Source organism: Phycodurus eques, chromosome 18 (genome assembly GCF_024500275.1).
Source record: "Phycodurus eques isolate BA_2022a chromosome 18, UOR_Pequ_1.1, whole genome shotgun sequence".
Lineage (NCBI taxonomy): Eukaryota > Metazoa > Chordata > Actinopteri > Syngnathiformes > Syngnathidae > Phycodurus > Phycodurus eques.
The window spans coordinates 3,723,503-3,738,681 of NC_084542.1; the positions used below are offsets into that span (position 1 = coordinate 3,723,503).

At 43.7% G+C, this 15,179-nt stretch overlaps 1 protein-coding gene across 1 annotated transcript; it reads right to left on the reverse strand.

Annotated features, from left to right (window-relative positions):
• Positions 1-4,237: 4,237 nt before the first annotated feature.
• On the reverse strand, positions 4,238-12,372 carry LOC133417360 (uncharacterized). The gene is made up of 8 exons (XM_061705093.1): positions 12,150-12,372; positions 11,631-11,740; positions 9,098-9,332; positions 8,847-9,005; positions 7,681-7,713; positions 4,860-5,003; positions 4,584-4,751; positions 4,238-4,308 (listed from the first exon to the last, which is right to left on the reverse strand). Exons 2-8 carry the CDS (start codon positions 11,733-11,735, stop codon positions 4,238-4,240), a joined length of 915 nt encoding a protein of 304 aa, XP_061561077.1. The 5' UTR covers positions 11,736-11,740; positions 12,150-12,372.
• Between the last annotated feature and the right edge of the window lie 2,807 nt (positions 12,373-15,179).

The following is a 15,179-nucleotide window of genomic DNA, read 5'->3' on the forward strand; positions in this document are numbered from 1 at the left end:
TTTAAGACCAAATTGTCTAATCTTCTGCTTTCAATGAAGAAAAATATTTCCAAGTACCTAAACTGCTGAATTAAGATCAGAAGATTTAACCAAACCTGTCAAGACTGAATGAACACACCTAATATTGTTGAATCACTTGAAAATGTTAACGAAAAAAAGTAAAGAATATTTTGCTTCCATTTACTTGATTGCTATTTTAATTTCTTCAGCTTCTATGACATTAATACAATTATAGTCCTTAAAACTGCCTTCAAAGAATGTCTTACATCGTCATGGAACAGGAATCAAAATTTTTTATACTGTACCTTCTTTTAGTTGTGGTAGTTGTGGTGATTCACATGTGTCGATATCTGAAGAGAAAAATTGGAAAAAAGATTTTAGTATTGCTCTCTGAAGTGGGAAAAAAATGCCCTCATCAAATTCTTTCTATCCATCTAACTTTCGAATGAGCTTGTCTTCATTAGGGTTGTGGGTGAGCTGGAGCCAATCTCAGCTGGCTTTGAGGGAGAGGTCTGGTAAATTCTGGGCTGTTCACCAGTCAGTCAAAGGTTATCAAATGTTTCAAACCCTAAAAAAAAAACTTTATAGCAACTGTCATTTGAATAAAAGACAGCTAGATACACAATACATGGCAATTACCATCAATTCCACAGGCCTGAGTACCTCGAAATCTTTGAAACTTCTGGGACTGTCATCTTAGACATGTTCAACATTGCGTAGGAGATTCGCAAAGAATTTCAAATTTGACACACTAAGGTTTTGCTCCCCCACCCCCCATTAAGGAGGAACAATGGTTTGGCTCCAACGTTAGGGTAAACGTACTCCTCAGGAAGACGTGGACTGAGAAAAGGCATTCCACCTTGTCCCTGTGGTGATGTGAGGAGTGGAGAGCGGCAGGTGTACAGAGTCCTGGCACGCTACTACGGGTCATTTGGCCCTCATAAAATGGGAGAAGGAGCTGGGTTGACATAACCGGTTGTGAGTCGTGCTTGTTCACTGTGAATGTTGGACTCTGGCAAGGCTGTCCTTTGTCAACGGTTGTGTTCATTATATTTCTGGAAATAATTTCTCCATGCAGCCCATGCGTAGAAGGCATCCAGTTTGGTCACTTTAGGATCTAATCCCTTTTAATTGCAGATGATGAGGCGCTGATAGCCTGAATAATCGGTGAACTGCAACATTTGCTGGGATGGTCCCCAGCTGAGTGTGGAGCTGCTGTGACTGGAATTATCCCCGATGAATTGAAGGTCCTGTTCTTCAATTGGGAATGGGTGTATTGTGCCTTACGGGGTTGGAACAAAGCCTTTCTTCAGGTGCAACAGGTGGAGCAGTTCTAGTCTCTTGTGGTCTTGGTTACTCGTGAGTGACGGATGCATTGTGAAATCCAAAGTCGATTCGATACGGCCGTTTGCAGTAATGCATTCACTGCATGGAACTGGTGTGGGGACGTGATAGTTGAGCGAAAACAGGAAGCTTCCAATTGATAAGTCCACCTACATTCCCACTCTCATCGATGGTAACAAGCTTTGGTGAGTGACCTAAAGAACAAGATCGAGCGCACAAGCGACCAAAAGAAGCTTTTTCCGCCGTGTGGCTTTGCTTACTCTAATCTATGGCAAGAGAAGCTCTGTCATCCAGGAGGGAGTCAGAGCCACTGATTCTCCGCATTGTGAGGAGCCAGATGAGCTGGCTCTGGCACTTCGGTAAGATTCCTCCCTGACAGATCACGACGAAGTGGCCCAGTTATGTCCCACTGGGAGGTAACACTGGGGCACACCTAGAATATGCTGGAGGGACAACGTGTCAGAGCTGGCCTGGGAACAACTAAGTGGAGCTGGAGGAGGTGGCCGGAGACAAGGAAGTCTTGGCATCCCAATTTTGACTGCTGCTCCCACAACCCCGATGATTAGAAGACAATGGATTGATGGACACCAGCTATGCTTGACTTTTATAGACTGTTGTTTGAACAGTTTCATAAGAGCTGCACTTACTTGAGATTGGTTTACAGAACTGTCCAAACGGAGGGATGCCATTAATGCAGTCACAGGTGAATGTACTAGCATTGCTGCATGCACCATAGGTGTCACAGATGTCACATGACCAAGCAAAGGAATCTTCACAATGACACTCATGTCCTCCGGTAGACTTCAGATAGCAGCCTAAAAAGATATTGGTGCCACAATATTAATAGTAACCTATTTAAAAACATACAATGACAATGGCCTCTATCATTTGTGTAGGAGACTGATGAACTAAGAAAATCTCACCTGTGGTCAAATTCCAGTTTGTCAGTCTTAAATTATCTGCTATCTCAAATGGCAAAGAGACGTTATCCACAGCATCCCTCAGTAGATTAATGATGTCTGATGGCTCAGTGTCGGCTGGAGTGTCCACCGTGAGGACAACGTCCACTGAAGGAGAGGACCACCACACGAGACAGGAAAAAACACTTTACCCCAAATGCAGCCATCATGACTTGATAAGCTATTTGTCTGCACTTCATCTCACGATGAAGTTTTACACCTCATGGTACCTTTGCTATTTGAAAAGTAAGTTTGCTAACATGGGACACAAAATGCAGTCTTTTTGACTTTAAGACCAAATTGTCTAATCTTCTGCTTTCAATGAAGAAATATATTTCCAAGTACCTAAACTGCTGAATTAAGATCAGAAGATTTAACCAAACCTGTCAAGACTGAATGAACACACCTAATATTGTTGAATCACTTGAAAATGTTAACGGAAAAAAGTAAAGAATATTTTGCTTCCATTTACTTGATTGCTATTTTAATTTCTTCAGCTTCTATGACATTAATACAATTATAGTCCTTAAAACTGCCTTCAAAGAATGTCTTACATCGTCATGGAACAGGAATCAAAATTTTTTATACTGTACCTTCTTTTAGTTGTGGTAGTTGTGGTGATTCACATGTGTCGATATCTGAAGAGAAAAATTGGAAAAAAGATTTTAGTATTGCTCTCTGAAGTGGGAAAAAAATGCCCTCATCAAATTCTTTCTATCCATCTAACTTTCGAATGAGCTTGTCTTCATTAGGGTTGTGGGTGAGCTGGAGCCAATCTCAGCTGGCTTTGAGGGAGAGGTCTGGTAAATTCTGGGCTGTTCACCAGTCAGTCAAAGGTTATCAAATGTTTCAAACCCTAAAAAAAAAAACTTTATAGCAACTGTCATTTGAATAAAAGACAGCTAGATACACAATACATGGCAATTACCATCAATTCCACAGGCCTGAGTACCTCGAAATCTTTGAAACTTCTGGGACTGTCATCTTAGACATGTTCAACATTGCGTAGGAGATTCGCAAAGAATTTCAAATTTGACACACTAAGGTTTTGCTCCCCCACCCCCCATTAAGGAGGAACAATGGTTTGGCTCCAACGTTAGGGTAAACGTACTCCTCAGGAAGACGTGGACTGAGAAAAGGCATTCCACCTTGTCCCTGTGGTGATGTGAGGAGTGGAGAGCGGCAGGTGTACAGAGTCCTGGCACGCTACTACGGGTCATTTGGCCCTCATAAAATGGGAGAAGGAGCTGGGTTTACATAACCGGTTGTGAGTCGTGCTTGTTCACTGTGAATGCTGGACTCTGGCAAGGCTGTCCTTTGTCAACGGTTGTGTTCATTATATTTCTGGAAATAATTTCTCCATGCAGCCCATGCGTAGAAGGCATCCAGTTTGGTCACTTTAGGATCTAATCCCTTTTAATTGCAGATGATGAGGCGCTGATAGCCTGAATAATCGGTGAACTGCAACATTTGCTGGGATGGTCCCCAGCTGAGTGTGGAGCTGCTGTGACTGGAATTATCCCCGATGAATTGAAGGTCCTGTTCTTCAATTGGGAATGGGTGTATTGTGCCTTACGGGGTTGGAACAAAGCCTTTCTTCAGGTGCAACAGGTGGAGCAGTTCTAGTCTCTTGTGGTCTTGGTTACTCGTGAGTGACGGATGCATTGTGAAATCCAAAGTCGATTCGATACAGCCGTTTGCAGTAATGCATTCACTGCATGGAACTGGTGTGGGGACGTGATAGTTGAGCGAAAACAGGAAGCTTCCAATTGATAAGTCCACCTACATTCCCACTCTCATCGATGGTAACAAGCTTTGGTGAGTGACCTAAAGAACAAGATCGAGCGCACAAGCGACCAAAAGAAGCTTTTTCCGCCGTGTGGCTTTGCTTACTCTAATCTATGGCAAGAGAAGCTCTGTCATCCAGGAGGGAGTCAGAGCCACTGATTCTCCGCATTGTGAGGAGCCAGATGAGCTGGCTCTGGCACTTCGGTAAGATTCCTCCCTGACAGATCACGACGAAGTGGCCCAGTTATGTCCCACTGGGAGGTAACACTGGGGCACACCTAGAATATGCTGGAGGGACAACGTGTCAGAGCTGCCCTGGGAACAACTAAGTGGAGCTGGAGGAGGTGGCCGGAGACAAGGAAGTCTTGGCATCCCAATTTTGACTGCTGCTCCCACAACCCCGATGATTAGAAGACAATGGATTGATGGACACCAGCTATGCTTGACTTTTATAGACTGTTGTTTGAACAGTTTCATAAGAGCTGCACTTACTTGAGATTGGTTTACAGAACTGTCCAAACGGAGGGATGCCATTAATGCAGTCACAGGTGAATGTACTAGCATTGCTGCATGCACCATAGGTGTCACAGATGTCACATGACCAAGCAAAGGAATCTTCACAATGACACTCATGTCCTCCGGTAGACTTCAGATAGCAGCCTAAAAAGATATTGGTACCACAATATTAATAGTAACCTATTTAAAAACATACAATGACAATGGCCTCTATCATTTGTGTAGGAGACTGATGAACAAAGAAAATCTCACCTGTGGTCAAATTCCAGCTTGTCAGTCTTAAATTATCTGCTATCTCAAATGGCAAAGAGACGTTATCCACAGCATCCCTCAGTAGATTAATGATGTCTGATGGCTCAGTGTCGGCTGGAGTGTCCACCGTGAGGACAACGTCCACTGAAGGAGAGGAGCACCACAGGAGACAGGAAAAAACACTTTACCCCAAATGCAGCCATCATGACTTGATAAGCTATTTGTCTGCACTTCATCTCAAGATGAAGTTTTACACCTCATGGTACCTTTGCTATTTGAAAAGTAAGTTTGCTAACATGGGACACAAAATGCAGTCTTTTTGACTTTAAGACCAAATTGTCTAATCTTCTGCTTTCAATGAAGAAACATATTTCCAAGTACCTAAACTGCTGAATTAAGATCAGAAGATTTAACCAAACCTGTCAAGACTGAATGAACACACCTAATATTGTTGAATCACTTGAAAATGTTAACGAAAAAAAGTAAAGAATATTTTGCTTCCATTTACTTGATTGCTATTTTAATTTCTTCAGCTTCTATGACATTAATACAATTATAGTCCTTAAAACTGCCTTCAAAGAATGTCTTACATCGTCATGGAACAGGAATCAAAATTTTTTATACCAATGGTTTGGCTCCGTCTGACACCTTCGACTTGCCCATTCATTGTGCGTGTGCTGAGGGGGCATGAGCGCGTTTTGACGTTACGCTCAGCGTTGCGTCAATGCATAGGGTGTCTGACGCCCAGTTTCTAGCTCAGCTCGTGGCTTTTATGCTTGCATTGAATCGTATTTATTCAATTTTCAGTAAAACACAGCGAAATTTAACACATCGGATCATCAAATGAAAGCAGCACCTACTGGCAAAGTTGCTGCACAATCTAAAAAGAGTCAGATTAATGCTACGTTCACATTGGAAGCAAACTTTCACCACACGTTACTCACACAAGTTTGATTGCTGGAGTTATTTTTTGCACACTGAACGTGCGTGCATGCGCTTCATTTGCGCCACATTTCTGTGCTCCTCCCACCTCTGTCCCTCTTCAGTGGGTCGTTAGCGCACTCACGTCCAATGACGATGCACTGTGAGTGGCCACGGCAAGTATGACATGCTCCCAACTCGTTCCTTTGAATTATTATTTTTTTCTTCCATGTTTTACTCCCCATTTCAGCCCCTCTGCCCGGCGACGGTGCGCCGTGAGCAGCCACGGCAGCTAGCAGTACGCCTTGTCCCCCAGGCTGGCCCTTTACTCACCATTCTCCAAGCCAATTGGCTGTCGCAACATGATTTGTGGCTTGAGTTCTAATTTTCCAACCCGAGTAAAATGGGCGAAGTAGTGACTTTTCGCTTGTGCTCACTCCACTCGCGTTGCGTCAAACGGAGTATTAAGATGCATTCACACCGGTTGCAAATTTAACTATTCTTGTGACGTAATTACATATAAAGTCAATGAAGTTTGCGTGGGTCATGTGTTTGACACGACACGAGTCGCCCTGGCCGTGATCAACAGCACACGGTTGTCAGCGCACTCTGCTGAAGAGGAGAATAACAATGTGATGCAAAAGAAGCGTTCACTTTGTATAAACACATGCTGAAAGGCAGACAAATACTACAATTCAGAGGCATTACATAATGTATGAATGTTACCCTAAAAAAAAGTTGATATTGTCTATCTTGAGAAGCCAAATTCACCAACTTAAGTCATATATTATGGGTTGAGTCGTGTACTTCAGTCCACTGGAATTTTGGAACTGATTGGAACTGGTATCGTGTTCCGAGAGGAGAAAATTAAGAAATATCTATCACCATGTATGCCTCTCACTGACATATAAATGTTAGGTCTGACATTTTGGCCTAAGAGATAAAAAAAAGTACTACAGTGTTCCCTCGCCACTTTGCGCTTCATGTTTTGCGGCTTCAGTGCTTTGCAGGTTTTTCAAAAATATTCCTCAAAAAAAAAAATTATTAATCAAAAAATTAAAATGAAATAATACAGGCATATCAGCAGCCATATTGCATTCATGTTTCATGTTGATGCACGAGAGAGGTTTCCCTGCATGCCAAACAAAGAGATGAGTTGACTCAGAGGATTTGTACATGCCTGTACTGTACATGCCACACTCATACAAGGCGCGTGATTGGTTCCCCAGCGCAGCATCAACCAATGAGAGCACGAGTGGATTTATCCCGTGAGCTGATTGGCTGCGCATCATCACAGCCTCACCCAGCATCTTCCCTTGTTGTGTCTCAGCAGTCTCGTCCACGCTGTTGACTTGTCTCGCAGACTGTATCTTAGTGTTGTGTTCATGATAACTTTTTTTGTTTAAGAGATAACTTTTTTTGATTAGTTAAGCCCTTACAATGCCGCCTAAGAAGATGATGACCATCAGCGAAAAAGTTAAACTTTTAGATATGATCAAAGAGGGCAGAAGTTATGCATCTGTGGCACGCCATAATGGCGTAAATGAATCTACAGTGCGGTACATCGAGAAAGAGGAAGCAAACATCCGCAAAACTGCTTCAATCAGGAAGCGAAACGTGTGGTAAGAAAACAATGTTGATGAATGTTAATTACTGTAGAAGGTTTTATAATTAAAGATTTAAGTAAATATGTGTACTGTTGTAATCTTTGTCTCAAATATGTAAAGTATAAATACTGTTTACATATTTTAAACATTCTGGTACCCACATACACATACACAAAAATTCCTAGGGGGGGGGGCACCTTTCGCGGGGGGTTCTGGTCCCCATTAACCGTGAAAAATGAGGGACCACTGTATTTATAGGAGCATGTAAAAAAATTAAATAAAAAATACAGTACCTGTCATTGGTGGTGTGGGAAGTGTAATGATACCTGTGAAACACAAACAGTTAACAAATGAGTAAAATGTTAAGTAATTCAATAATATGCAAAACATGTCTTTCTTCTTTTTATGACATGTGCTCTCCCCTGTGTGGAGTTTGCATGTTCTCCGCGTGCCTGGGTAGATTTTCTCCCGGTAATCCAGTTTCCTCCCACTTCCCAAAAAACATGCGTGGTAGGTTCGGTGATGACTAAATTGGCCGTAGGTGTGAATGTGAGTGTTAATGATTGTTGTCTATCTGTGCCCTGCGATTGACTGCAACCAGTTCAGGGTGTAACCCGCCTCTCGCCCACACTCAGTTGGCTCCAGTATGCCCGCAACCCTATCGTGAGGATAAGTGGTGTAGAAAATGGATGGATGGTGTTGGATTGTTCTATTTGTACTCATGAAGCTATGTTCCTTTTTCTAACAATTAAGTTCCATTTCCAAAACACTAGGGTAATACATGTTTAAGTTTTGTTATCCATGGGAATATGTACAAGGTAGATTACTGAAGAATGATGCTCTTAGGATGACTCCCCTTTTCTGATAACACCCAAGGCCAGAGGTACCTTCTGCTAAACATATATCAAAACCTTCTGCTGAACAGTCATAACGAAACCTTCTGACGTGTATGAAAGGAGTTAGCGCAAATAAACAAGGTGTGTGTGGGCAGTTCATTGAATGCACCCTTAGACTCAGCACGTTGGTGTCTTGTTTTTTCCTCTCTCTTTGGACAAAGAAAACGAACACGCAAGGACGATTGAAGGTTCCATGATCTATTGAACATTGACATTATATTACGTCCTTAACAAAGGATATAATGTCCACATTTAGGCCATTGTAAGTCATGCTCCTTATGACCATGCGAGTCTGTTAGCATCCTATGCCGGTAGAAAGTTCACACAGCAGCTAAGCTGTTAGTTACATAGTTCAGTAAGTAAGCGACTGTCCAGGTAGCTGTCTGTACTCCTTGCAAAGCTGCACTTAAGACGCTGTTCACCACAGTCATTGTCTGTCCATTTACTGACGTCTTCAAAAGAATGAAACATCTCACTAGCTAACTTTTGTTTATGTTAGCAATATTTTCACATAATCATTTCGTATGCCGTTTGTGAAACTGTTTCATATAAGCTGCACTTACTTGGTTCACAGAACTGGCCATTTGGAATTCCATTTACGCAGTCGCAGTTTTGTGGGCTGGCATTGCTGCATGCACCGTAAGTGTCACAAACGTCACTTGACCATAACAACTGATCCTCACAATGACACTGATGTCCTCCAGTCGAGTTAGGATAGCAGGCTGAAAAGAAATGGGCGTGACAGCATTAACTAATTAATTAACTAAAACATGAAAATACATTCAATTGGTCAGTTTAAGACAAAAACGCTCACCTGTGGTCAAATTTAAGCTTCCCAGCACTAATTCATCTATGATATGGATTGGTAAAATGACATTTTCCACAGCACCCCTCAGTAGATTAATGAACTTTATTGCCTCGGCGTTGTTTGGAGTGTCCATTGAGAGGAAAAGATCTACATTTATTTTGGAGCAATTTTCTGGAAAACAATCTCCTGCAGCTCTTTTCTCTCTGGCATGACTGTGGGATCGTTGTCTCACTGTCAGCTCCTGGAAAGTATAAAAACACGTTTGATTCACATAAAATACCAATTTGTGGTTGTTTTTAGGTTGAAATAGTAGCTGTTTTGTTGTCTTCAACAAACATTTTAGTTCAGTTTTGTTTACCACATGAACACAATTTTTTATAAATGTTTCTTTTTGTCTGTCTCATCATTCATTCCATCCATCCATCCATCCATCCATTTTCTGAGCCGCTTCTCCTCACTAGGGTCGCGGGCGTGCTGGAGCCTATCCCAGCTGTCATCGGGCAGGAGGCGGGGCACACCCTGAACTGGTTGCCAGCCAATCTCAGAATCAGAATCAGAATCAGAATCAGAATCATCTTTATTTGCCAAGTATGTCCAAAACACACAAGGAATTTGTCTCCGGTAGTTGGAGCCGCTCTAGTACAACAAACAGTCAATTTACAGAACACTTTGGGGACATAAAGACATTGACAAAAAACAATTGTGCAAAAAGATGCAGAGTCCTCTAGCACTTAGAGCAGTTCGAACGACTAATATTGCAATAGTCCGGTGCAATGACCATTGTGCAAAGGGCGCTGAGACTTCAAGGAGTGTATGCGGTTTAAAGTGACGAGTAGTGCGATCATCTGGGACAATGTCGGTTGTGCAAATGTTACAGATACTCCTCAATCAGTGTGCAAATGGAGCAGATGCTACTCTGGCATGAGTGGCTAGTATATGCAAATAGTGCAGCCTGGCGAGACAACTACAGTGAGTGCACAAGTAATAAATAATTGGCCCCACAGAAATGTGACAACGAACTCAAGTCAAAAAATTGCCAGCTTGTTGTAATGGAATTATAGGTTAGGTGTTTAAGAAGTTGATCGCAAGAGGGGAGAAGCTGTTGGAATGTCTACTAGTTCTAGTTTGCGTTGATCGGTAGCGCCTACCTGAGGGAAGGAGCTGGAAGAGCTGGTGACCGGGGTGCAGACGGTCCGAGAGGATTTTGCACGCCCTTGTCTTAGTTCTGGCAGCGTGCAAGTCCTCAATGGTGGGTAGGGGGGTACCGACAATCCTTTCAGCAGTTTTGATTGTCCGTTGCAGTCGGAGTTTGTCCTTTTTTGTAGCAGCACCAAACCAGACTGTGATGGAAGAACACAGGACCGATTCGATGACCGCTGTGTAGAACTGTCTCAGCAGCTCCGGTGGCAGGCCGTGCTTTCTCAGAAGCCGCAGGAACTACATCCTCTGCTAGGCCTTTTTGAGGATGGAGTTGATGTTGTTCGCCCACTTCAGGTCCTGAGAGATTGTAATTCCCAGGAACTTGAAGGTCTCGACGGTTGACACAAGGCAGCTGGACATTTGTTTTTGTGTTTTTCGTCCGTCTTTGGAGACCTTACACGACTCACTTACACAAGGGGAGACCTGCTAACCATCAAGGAGGCTACTCCGGACTTTCTGTCACCAACTTTCGAAAATCCGCTCAGTTTTTTCCCCGAGTTACTCACCGGAGCGGCGTCCGCGGTTTTCGGCGCATGGATGCGGAAGCGGCGCCACAGAGGAAAACGAGCCGGCATTCAGGTGAAACTCCGCAAGAGAGGACACAGATTGGCGTTCCCGTCGATCCACCTCGCGAATGTACGCTCCCTACCCAACAAAATGGACGAGCTTCATCTTCTGTTAAAGACCAGTAAAGACTTCGGACGTTCCGCGGCCATGTGCTTCACGGAGACCTGGCTTTGCGACGCCGTACCCGATGGCGCGCTTCCCGGCTTCAACATTCATCGAGCGGACCGCGACATGGAATCATCGGGAAAAACGAAGGGCGGCGGGATATGCCTCCATATAAACGAAAAATGGTGTACGGACGTCACGGTGCTCAGCACACACTGCAGCCCGCATTTGGAGTCGCTGTTTCTGAACTGTAAACCATTTTACGCGCCACGTGAGTTTGCATCGTTTATACTGGCTGGAGTCTATATCACACCGCAAGCTAACCTCAATAACATTAACTATACTATAGGAAAAATGTCAAACAGAATATGAACCAATAGGGTGCAAGGCTTTTGAGAGCTGGTCAAAAAAAAAATTCAAATAAATTATGTATGTTTAGTGTTCAAGGAAACTGTATACTCACTGCAGTTGTAAATGAATGGCTAATGCTTATCTATTTACCACAGTATACCTGAAAAGTAGACATACAGTGTGTGTGTGTGTTGGGGGGGGGGCAAATGGCTCCCCAATTACACAGAACTCCTCATTCTGTACAGTAAGCATAGCAAATTTGTCATTTAAGAATAATTCTAACTTGTCAGTGATCTGCATTGCTGTCAATTCTTACTTTGAAGAATGAGTTGAAAGATGGCGTGTAGTCCTTATTCAGACAAAAGATGTATGCAGCCAGAAGAAGGAGAACGATGAATCTAAATGCCTGTAGTAATTTCATCTCCACTGCAGAGAGAAATCATAATCACAATCATAATTTATAATTAACACATTCACACCCATAGACAATTTAGAGCCTTCAATTACTGGGAGAAAATGTAAACTCCATGCAGAAGGGTCTGAGCCCCGGTTGGAACCCAGGACCTCTTGACTTTGAGGCAGATCTTGTTTGTTCTAGTCCCTCGCACCCCCACACCCATGAATTGAATTTTTTTTTTCTTAAAACGTGATAGGCATTGCAAATGAGTAAATCACATCAATTTGTTATCATCTTCTCTGCTTAAATGCAGCTTATTTTGAAAATACAGTTTTTTTTTGTAAGACAAACATTTCTAAGACTAATGTAAAATGTTTCACCTACAAATTTTGAGTAAAAATGTACAACATAAAAAGGAGGGGAAAAGTGTTTATTTACCTTTGGTCTTGTTATTTATGATGACTTATTTTCACGAATGCCTGAAGAAATTTGCACGTCAAGTAGTCATCCATCAACTGTATACAGTTTGTGTCCAAGTTACACACCAGTCTGACAGGTTCAGATTCTTCCAGTCGTAGACAGAACAATTAGAATCATAATACATAGTTATGCGGTCAAGCCAGCCTCCACTCGTAAAGTAGCAGTCAAGCCAGCCGCCCCTAATTTTGTTCATACTAGGCATTACGGTAATAGGTCGCCAACTCGCGGCGAAGCCACCTTCAAAATAAAAGCTTCCCAATAATACGGACGTCAGTGCTCTTCGGTTTAGGAATGCAACCAGCAAAGTTAGTTTGAATCTTGAAATACTGACATACATACATACATACATTAAAAAAATTACTTTATTTGATATCTTAGGAAAAATAAATGGTCATGGACTGCACTTATATAGCGCTTTATCTACATCATCACAGTGCCCAAAGCCTCACATTCATAAACCAATGGGCGACTGCTGCCATGCGAGGTGCTGCCAGACCCACTGGGAGCAAATTAGGGTTCAGTGTCTTGCCCAAGGACACTTCGACATGCGGACAGTCGTAGCAGGGATTCGAACCTCTTCTACATACTGAGCCAAAGCCACCCTAACATAATCCCATTGGTATCGCAAGACAAGTCCAGATCTGTGTGACAGACCACCAAGGACTCCACGAAAAGAGGTTTGATGAAGATCTGATATTGTATTTCAAAATAAAAATCTCTGAAAACTGCATATGTTGTTGCCATTACCCCTGACTGAAAACATCTGTTAAATATTTTTAATGAGATATCGCAACACCGGTCCTGTTCTGGGGGACACTACACCTCCCCAGGTCTGCAACAAAAGAGATCCCATCAAAATCTGATGTGGCATTTCAAAATAAAAGACTCTTGAAATTGGTATATTTCACTGTCACTACAACTGATTTAAAACATTCATTTAAAAAAATTACGAGATATCGCAACACCAGTCCAGTTGTGGGGGACACTACACCACACCAGGTCTCCACTAAAAGAGGTTTGATCAAGATTTAAAAAAAAAAAAAAAGAAAAAAATTGAAAACCATCTTTCTTGTAACTATTTAAAATATACTGTTTTCCTTCCAGCGGCACGGTGGCCAACTGGTTAGAGCGTCAGCCTCACAGTTCTGAGGACCTGGGTTCAATCCCCGGCCCGGCCTGTGTGGCGTTTGCCTGTTCTCCCCGTGCCTGTGTGGGTTTTCTCCAGGCACTCCGGTTTCCTCCCACATCCTAAAAACATGCATTAATTGGAGACCCAACAACCCTGTGACTCAATAGGATAAGTGCTGTTGAAATGGATGGATCCATGCATGTCTTCCTTCCAGTGTCAGACTGGCATGAGAAATTACTTCAGTGGTTAAAGTGTTAATGTTGATACCCCAAACAATCATATTTAATGATAAAACAATCTGTGTTTTTTTTTACAGATAGCAGATATATTACATTAAATGGTGATTACAGTAATGTAGTAGCATCCTGTAATTGTCTCCTACATGTATGAAGGGTAAAAGGTGTTGCGATACGAACAGGATTATTTCTAATTATTTCTTAAAAGATGTATTATTGACATAGATTTTTTTTAATGAATGTTTTAAATCAGGCGGTTGGAGCGTCTGCCTCACATTTCTGCCTCACAGTTCTGAGGAGCAGGGTTCAATCCCCGGCCCCGCCTGTGTGGAGTTTGCATGTTCTCCCCCGTGCCTGGGTGGGTTTTCTCCGGGCCTCCGGTTTCCTCCCACATCCCAAAAAGATGCATGCTAGGTTAATTGACAACTCTATATTGCCCATAGGTGTGAATGTGAGTGCAGATGGTTGTTTGTTTGTATGTGCTCTGTGATTGGCTGGCAACCAGTTCAGGGTGTACCCCGCCTCCTGCCCGATGATAGCTGGGATAGGCTCCAGCACGCCCGCGACCCTAGTGCGGAGAAGCGGCTCAGAAAATGGATGGATGTTTTAAATCAGTGGCAGTGACAGACTTTTATTTTGAAATGCCACATCAGATTTGGCCCCTCCTTGAGCTGTCCCCTTATCGTGGTGGAGGGGTTTGTGTGTCCCAATGATACTAGGAGCTAATTTGTCTGGGGCTTTATGCAAACAGGTCCTAGGTGAGGGACCAGACAAAGCACAGCTCCAAAAAACCCCTATGATGACAAACAATTCAGGAAGACGTTTTCACTTGCCCGGACGTGGGTCACCTCTGGAGCCATGCCTGGAGGTGGGGCTCGAAGGCGAGCGCCTGGTGGCCGGGCCTGCACCCATGGGGCCTGGCCGGGCAGAGCCCGAAAGGGTAACGGGGGTCCCCCTTCCCATGGGCTCACCAACTGTGGGAGGTGACTGTGATTGTGAGGAATGGCCCCCTCAATCAGAACCTGAGCGGTGTTCTGTTATTGGACTTCTGTGCTCATCACGAATTGTCCATAACGAACACCATGTTCAAGTACAAGGGTGCCCACACGTGCACTTGGCACCAGGACACCCTAGGTCGCAGTTCGATGATCGACCTTGTGGTCATGTCATCGGACTTGCGGCCGCATGTCTTGGACACTCGGGTGAAGAGAGGGGCAGAGCTGTCAACTGATCACCACCTGGTGGTGAGTTGGCTCCGATGGTGGGGAAAGATGCCGATCCGACGTGGCAGGCCCAAACGTATTGTGAGGGTCTGCTGGGAACGTCTGGCAGAATCCCCTGTCAGAAAGAGTTTCAACTCCCACCTCCGACAGAACTTTGCTTATGTTCCGGGGGAGGCGGGGGAAATCGAGTCTGAGTGGACCATGTTCCGCGCCTCCATTGCTGAGGCGACCGATCAGAGCTGTGGCCGTAAGGTGGTCGTTGCCTGACAGCAATCCCCGAACCCGTTGGTGGACACCGACGGTGAGGGATGCCGTCAAGCTGAAGAAGGAGTCCTATCGGGTCTTTTTGGCCTGTGGGACTCCTGAGGCAACTGATGGGTACCGGCTGGCCAAGCGGAAT